This window comes from Monodon monoceros, unplaced genomic scaffold (genome assembly GCF_005190385.1).
Source record: "Monodon monoceros isolate NGI ecotype Baffin Bay Population unplaced genomic scaffold, NGI_Narwhal_1 Super_Scaffold_16, whole genome shotgun sequence".
In the NCBI taxonomy this organism is placed as follows: Eukaryota; Metazoa; Chordata; class Mammalia; order Artiodactyla; family Monodontidae; genus Monodon; species Monodon monoceros.
This window is the reverse complement of record NW_021703772.1, coordinates 88574158-88593535: the sequence shown is the minus strand read 5'-3', so window position 1 is coordinate 88593535 and position 19378 is coordinate 88574158. Positions and strand designations below refer to the sequence as shown.

The following is a 19378-nucleotide window of genomic DNA, read 5'->3' as shown; positions in this document are numbered from 1 at the left end:
TGGTTCAGCTGAGATAGGATATGACGTAGGTGGGAAGTCAAAAGATATTGGTTTCCATTTCCATTCCCTCTATGCTGAAATGTGTAACCTAAGTCTTCAGCTAAATATCAGGTTTGATACCTGCAGCACTCTGACTGGATTCAATCTCCCTGGTAGGATTTTGTTGCTTTCTGGTTAGCGGAACTGCCAGACCTTTTTGGATTTTCCACTAAGAACCTGGCATAATCATTTGAATTCAAAATCTCTCCTAAAAATGTCTTTATGGATCAAAGGACCCAGTCTCAACATCTCTAACACAGAACATTATCAGCTCCTTCCAGGAAGCAGCATTACGTTTTAGTTATTGTTACATACACATAAGGATAATTTTATCTAGCTTAGCCCTTTCCCTCATCTGCACAATGAAACGACTGAACTAAATGATCTTTCCATTTTCTTCCAGCTTCCTAAATTTTTTGAGTCTATGAGGTAAAACTTTTATGGCAGAGAAACATGTTCTTCGGTGAATGGAGAAATTGTGTGGGAATGTCCACAGCTATTCATTATATGTCCACAGCTTTGTCATTATAATGACAAAGTTCCAGAATCCACTTTATCAAGGAGAATTGTGTGTGGGGCTGGGGTTGGGGGAGGAGAATAAAAACAAAAAAAGAGACAGATGGACTTCTTGTGATGATTTAATGTAATGTCCTGCGTCCCTTCTAGTCCCCTTTGGCAAATTTCATTACAATGACCCACAATAAGTAGAAAGGTCTTTCTCCTTCATTTTAAAGAGAAAATGAGTATTCAATTGAGAACAACATAGTAATTATTTGGAGATCATACAAATGTTAATTCATAGAGACAGAAAAAAATAAAAGAGATTATACTCGACAGCTGCAGAAGCAGACAGCTGGACATAGGAATAAAGAGCAGACAACCTCTGAAATGCCAGCTGTGTAATCCCAGGCAAGTATCTTAACCTCTCTGGTAATCCTTATTCTGAGCATTAAATGGAATAACAAATGTAAAGTTCCTGGCAATTTGTGGGATGCCAACACAGGTTAACTCCTTTTTCCCCCCTATAGTATCATGGATGGAATCTCCTCTCCGGTACTTACTGTTTTATAGATACAAAAAAGATGTAGATAGAGAGAGGGGGAAGATGGTGGAAGAGTAAGACGCGGAGATCACCTTCCTCCCCACAGATACACCAGAAATACATCTACATGTGGAACACCTCCTACAGAACACCTACTGAACGCTGGCAGAAGACCTCAGACCTCCCAAAAGGCAAGAAAGTCACCACGTACCTGGGTAGGGCAAAAGAAAAAAGAATAAACAGAGACAAAAGGATAGGGATGGGACCTGCACCAGTGTGAGGGAGCTGTGAAGGAGGAAAGGTTTCCACACACCAGAAGCCCCTTCGTGGGCAGAGACTGCGGGTGGTGGAGGGGGGAGCTTCGGGGCCGTGGAGGAGAGTGCAGCAACAGGGGTGCAGAGGGCAAAGCAGAGAGATTTCTGCACAGAGGATCGGTGCCAACCTGCACTCACCAGCCCAAGATGCTTGACTGCTCACCTGCTGGGGCGCGCGGGGCTGGGAGCTGAGGCTCGGGCTTCGGTCTCAGAGCGCAGGGAGAGGACTGGCGGTGTGAACACAGCCTGAAGGGGTTAGTGCGCCATGGCTAGCCGGGAGGGAGTCCCGGAAAAAGTATGGACCTGCCGAAGAGGCAAGAGACTTTTTCTTCCCTCTCTGTTTCCTGGTGCACGAGGAGAGGGGAATAAGAGCACCGCTTAAAGGAGCTCCAGAGACGGGCGCAAGCCGCGGCTAAAAGAGCAGACCCCAGAGACGGGCATGAGACGCTAAGGCTGCTGCTGCCGCCACCAAGAAGCCTGTGAGCAAGCACACGTCACTCTCCACACCTCCCTTCCGGGGAGCCTGTGCAGCCCGCCACTGCCAGGGTCCCGGGATCCAGGGACAACCTCCCCGGGAGAACGCACGGCACGCCTCACGCTGCTGCAACGTCATGCAGGTCTCTGCCGCCGCAGGCTTGCCCCGCATCCGTGCCCCTAGCTCTCCCAGGCCTGAGTGAGCCAGAGCCACCGAATCAGCTGCTCCTTTAATCCCATCCTGTCTGAGCTAACAGACGCCCTCCCGCGACCTACACGCAGAGGCGGAGCCAAATCCAAAGCTGAACCCCGGGAGCTGTGCGAACAAAGAAAAGAAAGGGAAATCTCTCCCATCAGCCTCAGGAGCAGTGGATTAAATCTCCACAATCAACTTGATGTACCCTGCATCTGTGGAATAACTGAATAGACAATGAAACATCCCAAATTGAGGAGGTGGATTTTGAGAGCAAGATTTATTGTTTTTTCCCCTTTTCCTCTTTTTGTGAGTGTGTATGTGTATGCTTCTGTGTGAGATTTTGTCTGTAAACTTTGCTTTCACCATCTGTCCTAGGGCTCTATCCATCCGTTTCTTTTTGTTTTGTTTTGTTTTATTTTACTTAAAAAAATTTTTTTTCTTAATAATTATTTTTTTATTTTAATAACTTTATTTTATTTTACCTTACTATATTTTCTTTTCTTTTATCCTCTTTCTTTCTACTTTTTCTCCCTTTTATTCTGAGCCGTGTGGATGAAAGGCTCTTGGTGCTGCAGCCAGGAGTCAGGGCTGTGCCTCTGAGGTGGGAGAGCCAACTTCAGGACACTGGTCCACAAGGGACCTCCCAGCTCCACATAATATCAAACGGCAAAAATCTCCCAGAGATCTCCATCTCAACACCAACACCCAGCTTCACTCAACGACCAGCAAGATACAGTGCTGGACACCCTATGCCAAACAACTATCAAAACAGGAACACAACCCCACCCATTAGCAGAGAGGCTGCCTAAAATCAAAAAAAGTCCACAGACACCCCAAAACACACCACCAGACAGGGACCTGCCCACCAGAGAGACAAGATCCAGCCTCATCCACCAGAACACAGGCACTAGTCCCCTCCACCAGGAAGCCTACACAACCCACTGAACCAATTTTAGCCACGGGGGACAGACACCAAAAACAACGGGAACTATGAACCTGCAGCCTGCAAAAAGGAGACACCAAACACAGTAAGATAAGCAAAATGAGAAGACAGAAAAACACACAGCAGATGAAGGAGCAAGATAAAAACCCACCAGACCTAACAAATGAAGAGGAAATAGGCAGTTTACCTGAAAAAGAATTCAGAATATTGATAGTAAAGATGATCCAAAATCTTGGAAATAGAATAGAGAAAATGCAAGAAACATTGAACAAGGACCTAGAAGAACTAAATATGAAACAAGCAACGATGAACAGCACAATAAATAAAATTAAAAATACTCTAGAAGGGATCAATAGCAGAATAACTGAGGCAGAGGAACGGAAAACTGACCTGGAAGATAAAAAAGTGGAAATAACTACTGCAGAACAGAATAAAGAAAAAAGAAAAGAACTGAGGACAGTCTCAGAGACCTCTGAGACAACATTAAATGCACCAACATTCGAATTATAGGGGTTCCAGAAGAAGAAGAGAAAAAGAAAGGGACTGAGAAAATATTTGAAGAGATTATAGTTGAAAACGTCCCGAATAAGGGAAAGGAAATAGTTAATCAAGTCCAGGAAGCACAGAGAGTCCCATACAGGATACATCCAAGGAGAAAGACACCAAGACACATATTAATCAAACTGTCAAAAATTAAAAACAAAGAAAACATATTAAAAGCAGCAAGGGAAAAACAACAAATAACACAAAAGGGAATCCCCATAAGGTTAACAGCTGATCTTTCAGCAGAAACTCTGCAAGCCAGAAGGGACTGGCAGGACATACTTAAAGTGATGAAGGAGAAAAACCTACAACCAAGATTACTCTACCCAGCAAGGATCTCATTCAGATTTGATGGAGAAATTAAAACCTTTAAAGAAAAGCAAAAGCTGAGAAAGTTCAACACCACCAAACCAGCTTTACAACAAATGCTAAAGGATCTTCTCTAGGCAAGAAACACAAGAGAAGGAAAAGACCTATAATAAGAAAACAATTAAGAAAATGGGAACAGGTACATACATATTGATAATTACCTTAAATGTAAATGGATTAAATGCTCCCACCAAAAGACACAGACTGGCTGAATGGATACAAAAACAAGACCCACATATATGCTGTCTACAAGAGACCCACTTCAGACCTAAAGACACATACAGACTGAAAGTAAGGGGATGGAAAAAGATATTCTGTGCAAATGGAAACCAAAAGAAAGCTGGAGTAGCAATTCTCATATCAGACAAAATAGACTTTAAAATAAAGACTATTAGAAGAGACAAAGAAGAACACTACATAATGATCAAGGGATCGATTCAAGAAGAAGATATAACAATTGTAAATATTTATGACCCCAACAGAGGAGCACCTCAATACATAAGGCAAATACTAACAGCCATAAAAGGGGAAATTGACAGTAACACATTCATAGTAGGGGACTTTATCATCCCACTTTCACCAATGGACAGATCATCCAAAATAAAAATAAATAAGGAAACACAAGCTTTAAATGATACATTAAACAAGATGGACTTAATTGATATTTAGAGGACATTCCATCCAAAAGCAACAGAATACCCATTTTTCTCAAGTGCCCATGGAACATTCTCCAGGATAGATCATATCTTGGGTCACAAATCAAGCCTTGGTAAATTTAAGAAAATTGAAATTGTATCAAGTATCTTTTCCGACCACAACGCTATGAGACTAGATATCAATTACAAGAAAAGATCTGTAAAAAATACAAACACATGGAGGCTAAACAATACACTACATAATAACGAAGTGATCACTGAAGAAATCAAAGAGGAAATCAAAAAATACCTAGAAACAAATGACAATGGAGACACGATGACCCAAAACCTATGGGATGCAGCAAAAGCAGTTCTAAGAGGAAAGTTTATAGCAATAAAATCCTACCTTAAGAAACAGGAAACATCTCGAATAAACAACCTAACCTTGCACCTAAAGCAATTAGAGAAAGAAGAACAAAAAACCTCCAAAGTTAGCAGAAGGAAAAAAATCATAAAGATCAGATCAGAAAGAAATGAAAAAGAAATGAAGGAAATGATAGCAAAGATCAATAAAACTAAAAGCTGGTTCTTTGAGAAAATAAACAAAATTGATAAACCATTAGCCAGACTCATCAAGAAAAAAAGGGAGAAGACTCAAATCAATAGAATTAGAAATGAAAAAGGAGAAGTAACAACTGACACTGCAGAAATACAAAAGATCATGAGAGATTACTACAAGCAAGTCTATGCCAATAAAATGGACAACCTGGAAGAAATGGACAAATTCTTAGAAATGCACAACCTGCCAAGACTGAATCAGGAAGAAATAGAAAATATGAACAGACCAATCACAAGCACTGATATTGAAACTGATTAAAAATCTTCCAACAAACAAAAGCCCAGGACCAGATGGCTTCACTGGCGAATTCTACCAAACATTAAGAGAAAAGCTAATACCTATCCTTCTCAAACTCTTCCAAAATATAGCAGAGAGAGGAACACTCCCAAACTCATTCTATGAGGCCACCATCACCCTGACACCAAAACCAGACAACGATGTCACAAAGAAAGAAACCTACAGGCCAATATCACTGATGAACATAGATGCAAAAATCCTCAACAAAATACTAGCAAACAGAATTCAACAGCACATTAAAAGGATCATACACCATGATCAAGTGGAGTTTATTCCAGGAATGCAAGGATCCTTCAATATACACAAATCAATCAATGTGATACACCATGTTAACAAATTGAAGGAGAAAAACCACATGGTCATCTCAGTAGATGCAGAAAAAGCTTTCAACAAAATTCAACACCCATTTATGACAAAAACCCTCCAGAAAGTAGGCATAGAGGGAAATTTCCTCAACATAATAAAGGCCATATATGACAAACCCACAGCCAACATCGTCCTCAATGGTGAAAAACTGAAAGCATTTCCACTAAGATCAGGAACAAGACAAGGTTGCCCACTCTCACCACTCTTTTTCAACATGGTTTTGGAAGTTTTAGCCACAGCAATCAGAGAAGCAAAGGAAATAAAAGGAATCCAAATTGGAAAAGAAGAAGTAAAGCTGTCACTGTTTGCAGATGACATGATACTGTACATAGAGAATCCTAAAGATGCTACCAGAAAACTACTAGAGCTTATCAATGAATTTGGTAAAGTAGCAGGATACAAAATTAACGCACAGAAATCTCTGGCATTCCTATACACTAATGATGAAAAATCTGAAAGTGAAATCAAGAAAACACTCCCATTTACCACTGCAACAAAAAGGATAAAATATCTAGGAATAAACCTACCTAAGGAGACTAAAGACCTGTATGCAGAAAATTATAAGACACTGATGAAAGAAATTAAAGACGATACAAATAGATGGAGAGATATACCATGTTCCTGGATTGGAAGAATCAACATTGTGAAAATGACTCTAGTATCCAAAGCAATCTACAGATTCAATGCAATCCCTTTCAAACTACCACTGGCATTTTTCCCAGAACTAGAACAAAAAATTTCACAATTTGTATGGAAACACAAAAGACCCCGAATAGCCAAAGCAATCTTGAGAACGAAAAACGGAGCTGGAGGAATCAGGCTCCCTGACTTCAGACTATACTACAAAGCTACAGTAATCAAGACAGTATGGTACTGGACAAAAACAGAAAAATAGATCAATGCAACAGGATAGAAAGCCCAGAGATAAACCCATGCACAGATGGTCACCTTATCTTTGATAAAGGAGGCAGGAGTGTACACTGGAGAAAGGACAGACTCTTCAATAAGTGGTGCTGGGAAAACTGGACAGGTACATGTAAAAGTATGAGACTAGATCACTCCCGAACACCATACATAAAAATAAGCTCAAAATGGATTAAAGACCTAAATGTAAGGCCAGAAACTATCAAACTCTTAGAGGAAAGCATAGGCAGAACACTCTATGGCATAAATCACAGCAAGATCATTTCTGACCCACCTCCTAGCGAAATGGAAATAAAAACAAAAAAAAACAAATGGGACCTAATGAAACTTCAAAGCTTTTGCACAGCAAAGGAGACCAAACAAGACCAAAAGACAACCCTCAGAATGGGAGAAAATATTTGCAAATGAAGCAACTGACAAAGGATTAATCTCCAAAATTTACAAGCAGCTCATGCAGCTCAATAACAAAAAAACAAACAACCGAATCCAAAAATGGGCAGAAGACCTAAATAGACATTTCTCCAAAGAAGATATACAGACTACCAAGAAACACATGAAAGAGTGCTCAACATCATTAATCATTAGAGAAATGCAAATCGAAACGACAATGAGATATCATCTCACACCAGTCAGAATGGCCATCATCAAAAAATCTAGAAACAATAAATGCTGGAGAGGGTGTGTAGAAAAGGGTACACTCTTGCATTGCTGGTAGGAATGTGAATTGGTACAGCCACTATGGAGAACAATATGGGGGTTCCTTAAAAAACTACAAATAGAACTACCATATGACCCAGCAATCCCACTACTGGGCATATACCCTGAGAAAACCATAATTCAAAAGGAGTCATGTACCAAAATGTTCATTGCAGCTCTATTTACAATAGCCAGGAGATGGAAACAACCTAAGTGTCCATCAACAGATGAATGGGTAAAGAAGATGTGGCACATATATACAATGGAATATTACTCAGCCATAAAAAGAAACGAAATTGAGCTATTTGTAATGAGGTGGATGGACCTAGAGTCTGTCATATAGAGTGAAGTAAGTCAGAAAGAGAAAGAAAAGTACCATATGCTAACACATATATATATACAATTTAAGAAAAAAAATGTTATGAAGAACCTAGGGGTATGACAGGAATAAAGATATAGATCTACTAGAGAATGGACTTGAGGATATGGGGAGGGGGAAGAGTAAGCTGTGACAAAGTGAGAGAGTGGCATGGACATATATACACTACCAAACGTAAAATAGATAGCTATTGGGAAGCAGCTGCATAGCACAGGGAGATCAGCTCGGGTGCTTTATGACCACCTAGAGGGGTGGGAAAGGGAGGGTGGGAGGGAGGGAGACGCAAGAGGGAAGAGATATGGGAACATATGTATATGTATAACTGATTCACTTTGTTATAAAGCAGGAACTAACACACGATTGTAAAGCAGTTATACTCCAATAAAGATGTGAAAAAAAAAAAAGATGTAAACTTATCTTTCTGAAACTTTCTATCTATTTGACATAGAGGACATAAAAAAAGAAGTAAACAATAATAAAAGATAAAGGCGATTTCCTATCTATTATATTTTATTGAATCCTAGGCTGAAATTACCAATATTATTGGATAAATGAAAGTGGCTATGCTGTATTGAGGAAAAGTAAATGATTAGATCCATACACCTAGCCTTGTATGTCATCATGGAAATAAACTCCAGGATGAGGAAACAGAAGTTACTAGATGTATAAGACAAAACAATTAAGTGTTGATTCTAAAATATAAATAACTTTTGTGGTCAAGAAATAGACTCTTACACTCAATAATTTTTTATTGAATACTCATTATATATCAAATATTGTACTTGACTATGAAACTACAAAGATAAAATAGAATTACTCCAGTTCCCTTCTTAACCTGGGAACAAGGATGTAGAGAGGCAAATGAATAAATGCATGCATGAATGAATGCAGATGAAGCCCAAAAGAAATGGAAGTTTCCAAAGCAGAAACAAAAGCAGTTAAAGCAAAAGAACATAAGCATGTATGAGCACGTACATTAATAATGGTATACATTTGACTGCCTAATGGATATGGGAACTTGTTAAAGATTATTTATAATAAATCAAAATTGAAGGTCAATACATACTAAATCTCAAATTTGCATTTAATTTGTATTTGTGACGTAAATAAGAGATCACACATTCCAGCATCACCCAGATCATTCATTTAATGCAGCAGCTAGTAAATACTCCCTTTTTAGCCAAACAGAAGACATTAGAGAACAGTAATCATAAAATAGTGTCAGGGGCTTTCTCAAAGAAAAATCCAAATATTTGAGGGATATTGTTGCATTTAGAAGAAATTATAAAATTTAGGCAAAATCTATTCTAGAGAAAACCTGTTCTCTTCTCCATCAAGTGCACGTTGAAATTATTTGTTATAATTTTTTACAACAATTTCTAAATGGAAATTGACCTGGAAGAACAGCTGTCTAAAGATACTGCACAATTTTCATATGTTTATTATAGAAATGCCTTATTCCTTGTGTGAAATATGCTTGAGACAAAATTCCCAAAAAGAGTATGAGAATGAAAGTTTACATAACTCAAATGAACTAAACTATCAACAATGGGATAAGATTAATTCTATATATTTGGTGTTTTACAGATGTGACATATGTCCAGCATCTCTGTCTCATGCTCTCTTTTTAAAAATATTACAGCCAGGGAGGTAAAGACTTGTAAGAAATGACTGAAGTCTCATTTTAACTTTATTCTTGATGTTCTTACAGGTAAAACCATCTTTTTACAAAACCTTTCAATATTTAATAAATGGCCAGGACTGAGGCTCTAGAGGAAGTTCCCTCATACCAAATTCTTTGACAGTCCAGCCTCACTGTTTTTCCACTTGGAAAAACTATTTATCCAGTAGCTACAAAAGGGTAACTATAAATATATGTACCAACCAAAGGATTCAGAACTAAAAAGCGCTAAATTAATGATAACAGGCATTGAAACAAAGGAAGGAATCATGTGCCACGGATGGTCTTTCTATTCCACTTTAGCTCATAGACTCTGTGTGTGTGTGCACGTGCGTGCACACGCACGTGCACACTTGCATAGTGACTTGTAAAGATATTGTGTCTTCTTTGCCTAGTAAAGGAGTTTAGAAGTGAGAGAAAGAGCAGCACAATATGAAGGAAGAAAGAGATGAGTGTACATTAATCTAGGAGGGGACTAGTCATTAACAGTTTTCCCATATATTAATCATATTGCTGATGAAAACATGATCACCATAGAAATTCTTTTCGTGAAAGTGGTATCAGAAAGAATATGAATTGAACTTAAGCTCAGGAATTTTCTGAAATAGAGATTATATATGGAATGTTATTCTTGGTATCTCCTTCTCCTTTACTATTGAAAATCAATTCAAGAGTATTTTCTGCCCTTTTGAGTTGAGAGAAACTGCACCATATGCTCTGCTTACCCAGGCAGTGTAAAGTAAAGTGCTGAGCAATTATATGGTGGATTTGATCAGTTTTGACAGCCATTCCTGAAACTCAAGATGGAATCCCCTGCTCTTTCTTCTGCAGCAGGTTCTCGGACTGAATTATATGACTAATTGAATCAAATTTCTACTTTACCTTGGCAATATCCTCACAAATCCTACAAGTGCAAAATGGCCTTCCTGATCAGTGTTAACAATTCTATGTGTCATGGTTATTTTACAACTCCCATATCAGCATACATGATATAATGATGGATAAAAATATTTCAATGCCCTTTGAAATACTATGGATTGTCTTACACACCGAAATCATCCCAGAATGATACCTGTCCTCAATTCCTGCATCTTGTATTCACCAAGTAAAATATTTGATCAGGGAATCCTAGTACAACTTATAATCAGTTAAATATAAATTAGTTCAGGAAGTTCTTCTCATTCTTTCCTTGAAACATGTCCAAGAATCATGTGGGTTACCTGGATCATTTCCTTAGCATATTATCGTAATCATATAAGAAACGCATGGCATTCACACTGACAGTATATCCTTTACAGTAATATATTAGTGAAATTGAGATGCCCTCAAGATAAACGTCATTAACCTTAGCCATTGATTCTATAATCCAAACCCAAATAACTCTCTAGAGAGTCTCTAAGGGGATGGGCCACTCACTTTGGATACTCATAAGGCTAAAGCAATCTCCCCAAAACTTCTTAACGTGCAATGATCAGTTTAACTTAGAGATACATGCACATAGAACAGAGGGATGGGATCTCACTTGTGAGATGAAAGCAAATTAACCCCGGGGCAATTTATCTTTCACAGCATATTATGGGTCAGTGTCAGCACGCCACAGATGTACACCTCATGAGGAGCGTAAAAAGCCATCTGTTAGATGGGGGAAAATGTACCAATAGTATATATTCAGTCTAAGTTAGTAATGAAATGTCAACCACACCCCAAATGAATGTTTCAAATATACAAAGAAAAAGAGGAAAAATATCTTTTTATATACCTTTCCTTTTTCCACTCCAGATTAGTGATAGGCAAAAAGTTCTAGTTCATATATACTAGTGGACCAACTAAATTGAGAGAGGAAAGGACACAAGAATGAGATAGAGATAAAGGGAGAGGGGGAAAGAGAGAGAGAGAGGGATTTATATTCCTCTCGATTTTGAAGCAAAATTAAATTAAAATATCTTCATGTTGAATTTTATAAGATACTGTTCCAAAAATTTTCTTAGTCATTTTCTGTTTTTACTATAGCTTCTGTTATGTCCACTGTCAGGAAAGACATGACTCATGCCATGATCACCATGAGGACCATGTGTTTTATCACTTCATGGCTCATAGGTGACTAGCCATATTTGGATCATGCCTCGAGTCTTATAACCCAGGTCACACAGGTAAAATCAAAATCAGACAATATCTCTTTTAATAAATCACTTAGGGAGTTCACAAAAAAAGCTAGATTTATTCCTTTAAGAACCTAGTATTATGTAGATAATCTCTAATTGCCACTGTTTCCAGTAGTTACAATTGAGAGAAATGAAGAGAAATGAAGACAGAGAGAGAGAGAGAAAGAGAGAGAAATGAAGAAAGAAAGAGAAACAAAAGAAAGACAAAAGGAATTCATGTCAGAGAAAATACTTTAGAAATATTCTGTTTTATAGGTTGTCAAATATTTGCAGAAGACAAATATATCTCCTTAGAAAACACTTGGAAAATGATTTCTTTCTTATGATCACATAGTATGTGGTATGCTCTGCCCCGTCACCACATAAAATAATTCACTTTGTTGTTTGTCTGTTTGCATGCTAGATTTTAAAAACTAAACAGGGAATATGTTTTTTCATTCTTTAATCTATCCTTTGGTCCAAGCACAGTGCCTGGCACATGAAAAGTTCTCAATAAGTATTTTTGGAATAAATGAAAGAATGGATAATAAATTATTTCAATTTCTTAGGCAGAAAGAAAGTTCTAGTTAATGTTATTGTTGTTATGAATTTTTGACAGGCTAATGCTTTTTCTGTGATATTTCCAACATGATTTCTAATTTATTAACACGTCCTGTGGCTGATCAAATTTTGCAGAGCTACCCATGCAAACAACAGGGTCAGGCTGCCCATGGATATGCTGGGAAACATGGTCATGATCTCCTTCCTCTTTTAGCTTGCATTCCAGAAGGTCAATTAGTTGGAATACATCACCGTTTAATAGGGGATGATTTCCAGCCTTCGGGAAACAAATATAGTGTAAAAATAAAAGGAAAATTATGCCTTTCTTATTCTTTTTATTTTTTCCTTTGGGGATGGGTTTGGGGGTTTGGAAATTTAGAAGTTGTAGGGGATTAAAAGAGTAGTAAGTAAAGGATCAAATGAAAGTAAAGCATCTAATGAAATAGGAAGTGAAGACCAAAGAAGAAGGTATCAAAGTATAAGGAGGAATTATGGTTGAGAAACCAGAGAAAAGAAAAAGTAAAAGTAAAGAGATCAGCAAATTATTTTATATAGTTCCACATACTTTTTTTAATCTGATGAACAATTTATTTTTCTATGATATTCACTCTAAAATACTCCAAATATTATATATCACTTTAAAATGAGATTCTGCAGATTAACAAAATTACTAACCTTCTCTGGTACAATTGATTTCATCACTGAAGTCTCCGCAGTCATTGTCACCATCACAGGCCCAATGGCCTGGGATACATCTGCCACTGGAACATCTGAACTGATTATCAAAGCAGGACTGAACACAGCCAACCTCATCACTCCCGTCCCCACAGTCATCATCTGGAAAGAAGCAACAACAGCCAGGTGGTGAAAACTGGTCCATGGAGAAACTTTTCCTTATGAAATACTTAACATTTCTTTTTGGTATTGAGAGCTTTCTTTTGTTATTAAAAAAAGGAATGATAAATCAATGATCAACATTCCCCATGAGCAGTGGGAGAATTATTTTCATTTTTATATTGTTTATTTCTGATTGAATACCAACTACTAAACTAAGGGGGAAAAATCCTTGACTTTAGATTTTGAAGCTTAACTTCCATTTCACCCAGAAATGACTAACCACTGACTAAATAAATCTATGCAACATGAAATAATTATGAAGTGGGAAGACAATGGTGACTGTAGGAATTTTATGAAATGATACAGCTTGTGATATAATTATTGCTGGAAAATTACTATTTAGACCTAGAACCTTTGTACCCCAGAGTTTATAACTGTATTTTTAATTCAGATCCTTTTTCTCCATTCTCCCACAAGAGGGCTCACTGTGTACCCTTCCTCCACTGGCTCTTAAGTGTGTATTTATATCAGGAAATTATTGTACGCTATCATTAGCAATGACTTATACTCTTTATTAACAACTGTTGCAGGAGGGAGGCGAGAGGAATGTGAAGTGAAAACAGATTAAATTGAAATCAATGGCTGAGAAGGTATCGATTTATGTATAATTCATTTACCTGTATTTGGCATAATTTAACATAATGATACAATTGAGTGAAGAAAAAATACCATTTGTACATAAAAAAAAAGTGACAAAGTTGAGACCATGGATAATTCCAATATAATTTATAAACTACTCCATCCTGAGGTTATAGAGCGTTTTACATAAATGCTTTGGGGAGCCTGAATTGTCCAGGTCGTTTCCTCAGTTGTTGCTTTCACTTCATGTTTGTAGACTTAGGCTATGTCCAGCATAATATCTGAAAACAAATCTCCATCACAGCCCCAAGGGACAGATATTGAGCTCCATTTTCCTTAATGCTAATCCCCATTGACGTGCCAGCTGCCCTCTCACCACTCGTCTTGGCCATTTTGCTTGACTCCGCAACCTCCTCTCACAAACTACCTCAGAAAGAGGCGAAGCTGCACAGCCAGCCAGGCCCCCAATCAAATCAGTGCAGTCTAGTGGACATTTGGTACTTGCCAGAGTCGCAGTGCCATTTGCTGCTAATGCATCTTCCACTTTTGCATGCAAATTGAGTTAGTGGCTCACAAGTTGGGAATTCTGTGAAAGATATAAAAACATCCAATAGGAAAGGTGTTATCAACTGTGTTTCACTTAATTTGTTTCTCATTTGCTAATATGATCAGAACTCTACCTTCTCTTCCACAAAAGGCACAGAGGAAATGTTAGGTAAACAAATATAGTGGCAGTAACTTCTTGAGGACTTAGGATACACATACGTTTAATATCTTTTATATGAGTACATTTCAGTGACTGAAAACCAAGGAGAATCACTTGATGAAGGACTGTTGAGATTCATTATACTGCAAGAAAAATAGATGTCAATTCCCTGCACCAAGGGACTCAACCTCCTCCCAGTGAAGAACAGCTGGATGAAGCTCTATATTCGTGTGCTTCAAAGTAAAGTGTGTGCTTTAAAAGGGAAAGGCCTTTTCTGAACATAGAGAGCCAAAGTAGGAAGGTTGGATCCAACTTTGCCTGAGTGATGTCAACATAATAAGTTGAAAGTAAGAAAACAAACACAAACAAAAAACTCATTAAATTTAGTTTAGCTGGTATCAAACAGTTATAGATTTTGAAAGTGTGAATTCTAAGTTAAAAAAAAAAAAAAGCAGCTGCATAGCACAGGGAGATCAGCTACGTGGTTTGTGACCACCTAGAGGGGTGGGATAGGGAGGGTGGGAGGGAAGGAGACGCAAGAGGGAAGAGATTTGGGAACATATGTATATGTATAACTGATTCACTTTGTTATAAAACAGAAACTAACACACCATTGTAAAGCAATTATACTCCAATAAAGATGTGAAAAAAAAAACCCACAAAAATTCCCCTGAAAATCAACAACAGCAAAGAATTGGACTTCAAAGTAAAATTTTACTTAATTAAATCAAAAGACCTCCTTTCCTAACCCTTAGATAACTATGACAACAAAAATTAAAAAGCAAAACATAGAATTAGCACAGAAAACAATTCTAAAAGGAGATCACTAGCCAATTCAAAGGACTGGTAAATTCAGCAGACAATTTTGTCATAATAAGATCAGATAATCAAGACTGACTGCAAGAAATAAAGAAAGAAAAAAGGTAGTAATAATAAGAGAAAATATAACTGCAAACAGTTCATCCAAGGAATTCAGAGCAGCTTACTAATATTTCCCAGGAGAAAGTTTTTCATATGGTGAAAGTAATTCATGTAGAGTTTACATGGTATGCTCAATATCAGAACTTTTATCTCCCAAGACAATATTCATGGAGTCATAAATCCTCACACACACAACCTATTTAATAGACGTTAAAAAAAATAGAAAAAGAAGAATGAAAATCCTCCATCATTTCACTGGCATAAAGGCAGAAGAAAAGGACACATGGAGACAGAACTGTGGCCCATATTGTTTATTACTGTTCCTCTCATAGGTGGAGCCAAAGTCATTTTGTGGCAACACTTGCTTTTCTCTCTAAGACAAGTGACGTAGAATCACAGCCTATATTTGATGGCAGGGGGACCAGCAATATTTTCAAGTTGTATTTTGTAGCTTGTCTCAGAGCTACCAAGGGGGTGGAGCAGCTGGACTCGGGCTGCCCAAACTCCTTCAGCCAAAACTGTTCACATCTTACCTATCTACACAATTATTTATCTACCTATATTTTTAATTTTGGAGTTTTGAGTACTATTTTATTTGGAGAAAAATATATGAATAATAACAATATATTTCTTTGCTCAAAAAAAAGAAAACCATTGATTATATCCAATTATTTCAGCCCTAAAGAAACTGAGAGCATGAAAGTTAGACTTGCCTAAAGTTGTATGTATTTCCTTAATGGAAAATAGGTCTTTATCTATCACTCCATCTATAACAACCTCGTACCGATTTCCTACCTTACTTTCATTTACCATCCATGAAGTACCTGTTATTTACTCTACCCATAGTTTTACTCTACCCATATGTATTTTCAGCTTAAAGGTTAAATATTTCTCATAAAATGTTTCATTGTGTAAAGGAGAACTTCCTTGTGTCTAGCAGAAATGAGTCCCTAAATACTTTCACTTCTTTAGCATTTGGTTCACAAGTTTTTGTCTGTACCAGTCACTATTTCATAATGTTGGAAAATTTCAATCATTTTGAATCTTGATCTTTTCTTTAAATTCTATAATACTATCAACTTTTGATTTATTTTTATAGGGCAGATCATACCAAGATTTACCCAATCATTTTTGTCACACTTCTTTAGGCCTTTTTTTTTTGTTTTTCTTTCAAGTTTTTAAACACAGTCCTGACCCAGGTACTCATTCCATAGAGCCTTAAAGGCTAAATCATGGGGCTCACACATGCATGGGCAGTTTGCTCCCTACACCTTCTCTCCATCATCAGGCCCTCTGGACTGTTGGATAAGGCTGACCTCACACATCATGCTGTCTTCCCTGGGCAAGTGGTTCCCAGGGAACCACTGCACCATTTATAAGAAGATTTGAATGGTAGTTACCATCGGACCCCATATGGCTTTGCCGTCCTCATGGAACTTGGGCCTATTTGGCAGTCATGCTTCCCAGGTTTTCCCTCAAGTCCTCGTCTGGATCATTTCTTTTTTAAGAGGACTTTACAAAGTAACTCCAGGTAGTGGTTCCACTTGAAAACTATGTTATTGAGTATTTTCTTAGTACTTCAACCAATGAAGTACACTAGTGAAGATATTTTCAGGAAATAAGAATTTTAAATGACATTGCTATAAGTCCTATAGAATTTTTGCATTTTCTCTTAAAAACCATGTCATTTTAAAATTAAAAGTCTATATCAATACATATTTTTGGCAAATCACTAGTAACTAGAATTAATAGTAAAATGCAAGCAAATTCATTTTGTGTGATCCTGTCAAAGACCTATTTTGTATATTATCCCCAAAATAATATTTCAAATTTAAATCGGAGGCTAAAATATTCACCCTTGTTCTTAAAATGGTGAAACAATGAGTTACCTTTGGAGCCTGTAAGAACTCTCCCTATCATGTAGCTGAGCTGGGAAAAGAGAGTCAGCCAGGATGATCAGCAGTGATATTCAGTGAACAGACTGCAAGTGATATAGCCATTGTTTTTCTTTTCTTTTTTTTTTTTTTTTGCGGTACGCGGGCCTGTCACTGTTGTGGCCTCTCCCGCTGCGGAGCACAGGCTCCGGACGCTCAGGCCCAGCGGCCATGGCCCACGGGCCCAGCCGCTCCGCGGCATGTGGGATCCTCCCGGACCAGGGCACGAACCCGCGTCCCCCGAATCGGCAGGCGGACTCTCAACCACTGTGCCACCAGGGAAGCCCATATATAGACATTTTTAATATTGGTAACTTATGCAATGACAATATAAATTGCTATTATTTCATAAATAACATGTAGGGAAAGTAGTGGTTTCATACCAGATCAGGTTGACATGGCATCCTTGACTACCTGCTTCTTTACTTCTTAAAAAGCAATTTCTTTGTGTGAATTTACCTTTGAGTATATCCATCTGAGGTACTGGCATAATATCAACAATGGAAATGATTCTAAAACTGAACAAATCTTTACTAAATTTTATGATTACCAAAGCCATTTCTTGAGGTATGAATTTTAGAATAAGTTTAACTTTTTGAAGCCAAAACATGTGATGAGAGCCTAAATATGATTCAAAGATAGAAGTGATAAGGAGGCAATCACGGATATGCAGAGATAAAAGACTATATCAAAAGCCATGCATGTAGCAACCCAACAAATACTCAGACATATAAGAGAAAGCACTCAAAAGAGAAATGAAAAATGCACAAGGCATAATTTAATCAATATTCCTAAGTATTTTTTTAACTTGACAAGATAATGAAAACTTATGTTAATCTTTCAAGAATCAACATGAATTTTGTCAAAAAAGTGTCTCCTCCTTAGATAAATAAGTGCTTAATGTTTAGAAGATGTACAGTAGACATGAATAGAGACTTTATATGAAGTATCAACATAAGTTATGATTAAAATGAGTAAGCAACTAAATGCAATGTGTAAGATATGATGAGATCTAATTTTTTAAAATAGCATTACATCTTTAGGCATCTATAATAGGTTAATTTACATTTTAAAATCTCTTTTCTGTAAACTTTGGAACATATAGCCAACATCATAAGTTTTATTAGGAAAAAAAATTCCCCCAGGCATTTGGAAACTTCTGAAATTTGGCAATACAGGCATACCTCAATACAGGAGATATTGCAGGTTTGGTTTCAGACAACCTCAAATAAACCAAATTTTCAATAAAGTGAGTCACATGAATTTTTGGTTTCCCGATGCATATAAAAGTATGTTTACACTATACTTTAGTCTATTAAGTGTGCAATAGCATTATGTCTAAAAAACATACATACCTTAATTAATAAACAATTTATTCCTCAAAAATGCTAACCATCATTTGACAACACACAAGCTTTCAATTTGTAAAAACCACAATACCTATGAAGTGCGATAAAGCGAAACACAATTAAATGAGGTGTACCATTTGTTGAGAAATTTCCCATGTGACCTTTAAGATTCTATCCACTTCTTAGATTCTAAGTCTAAAAACCAGCCCAAAAAAGAATCTGGAAATTAGCTCCGTAAAGGTAAAAACTTTCAAAATGAATAAAATAATTGAAAATCCAGTGTATCTTCACTCTCTAAGAAAAGGAGAGCCATACATCTTCTGCCCACAGTAAATACAACATATATGCATGTGTAAAAAATTAATAAATAGGAACCTCAATTAAATAGAGCTGGGAGACCAGAAGGGGGCGCTCTCACACCCTGGGATGATAGCTGAGCCCAACAAGAAGAAGACTCCTTTTCTTTCCTGGCGATGAAAAGTCATGAACTCTGTTTTTATATGCCTCCCATCTTCCTTTTCCCCTCTATAAAAGTGTTCTCCTCCCTTTATGGGGCTTTGCATGTGGCTCACCATGGTTGCAGACCCTGAATTGCAATACTCTGCTGATTCCGAATAAATCCATCTTTAGTGGAGAAATATCTGGCAGTCTATTTGTTTTAGGTCAACATATGCATATAATGCATATATGTTCTTAAGCAACTACACCTCATTTCTAATTCATTTTTAGTTACATCGTTTCTCTTGGAAACCTTGTTGTCTGAGTTTATAGGA

The 19378-nt window shown here is 37.4% G+C and overlaps 1 protein-coding gene across 1 annotated transcript in view; it reads right to left on the bottom strand.

Moving 5' to 3' along the window:
- Positions 1-19378, bottom strand: part of LRP1B (LDL receptor related protein 1B) — a 1820879-nt gene that overhangs the window by 685831 nt on the left and 1115670 nt on the right. Inside the window, exons 19-20 of the mRNA XM_029226108.1 lie at positions 14201-14281; positions 12895-13056 (exon numbers count right to left, since the gene is read on the bottom strand). Of these exons, the coding sequence (XP_029081941.1) occupies positions 12895-13056; positions 14201-14281 (243 nt within the window). The remainder of the gene's footprint in view (positions 1-12894; positions 13057-14200; positions 14282-19378) is intronic.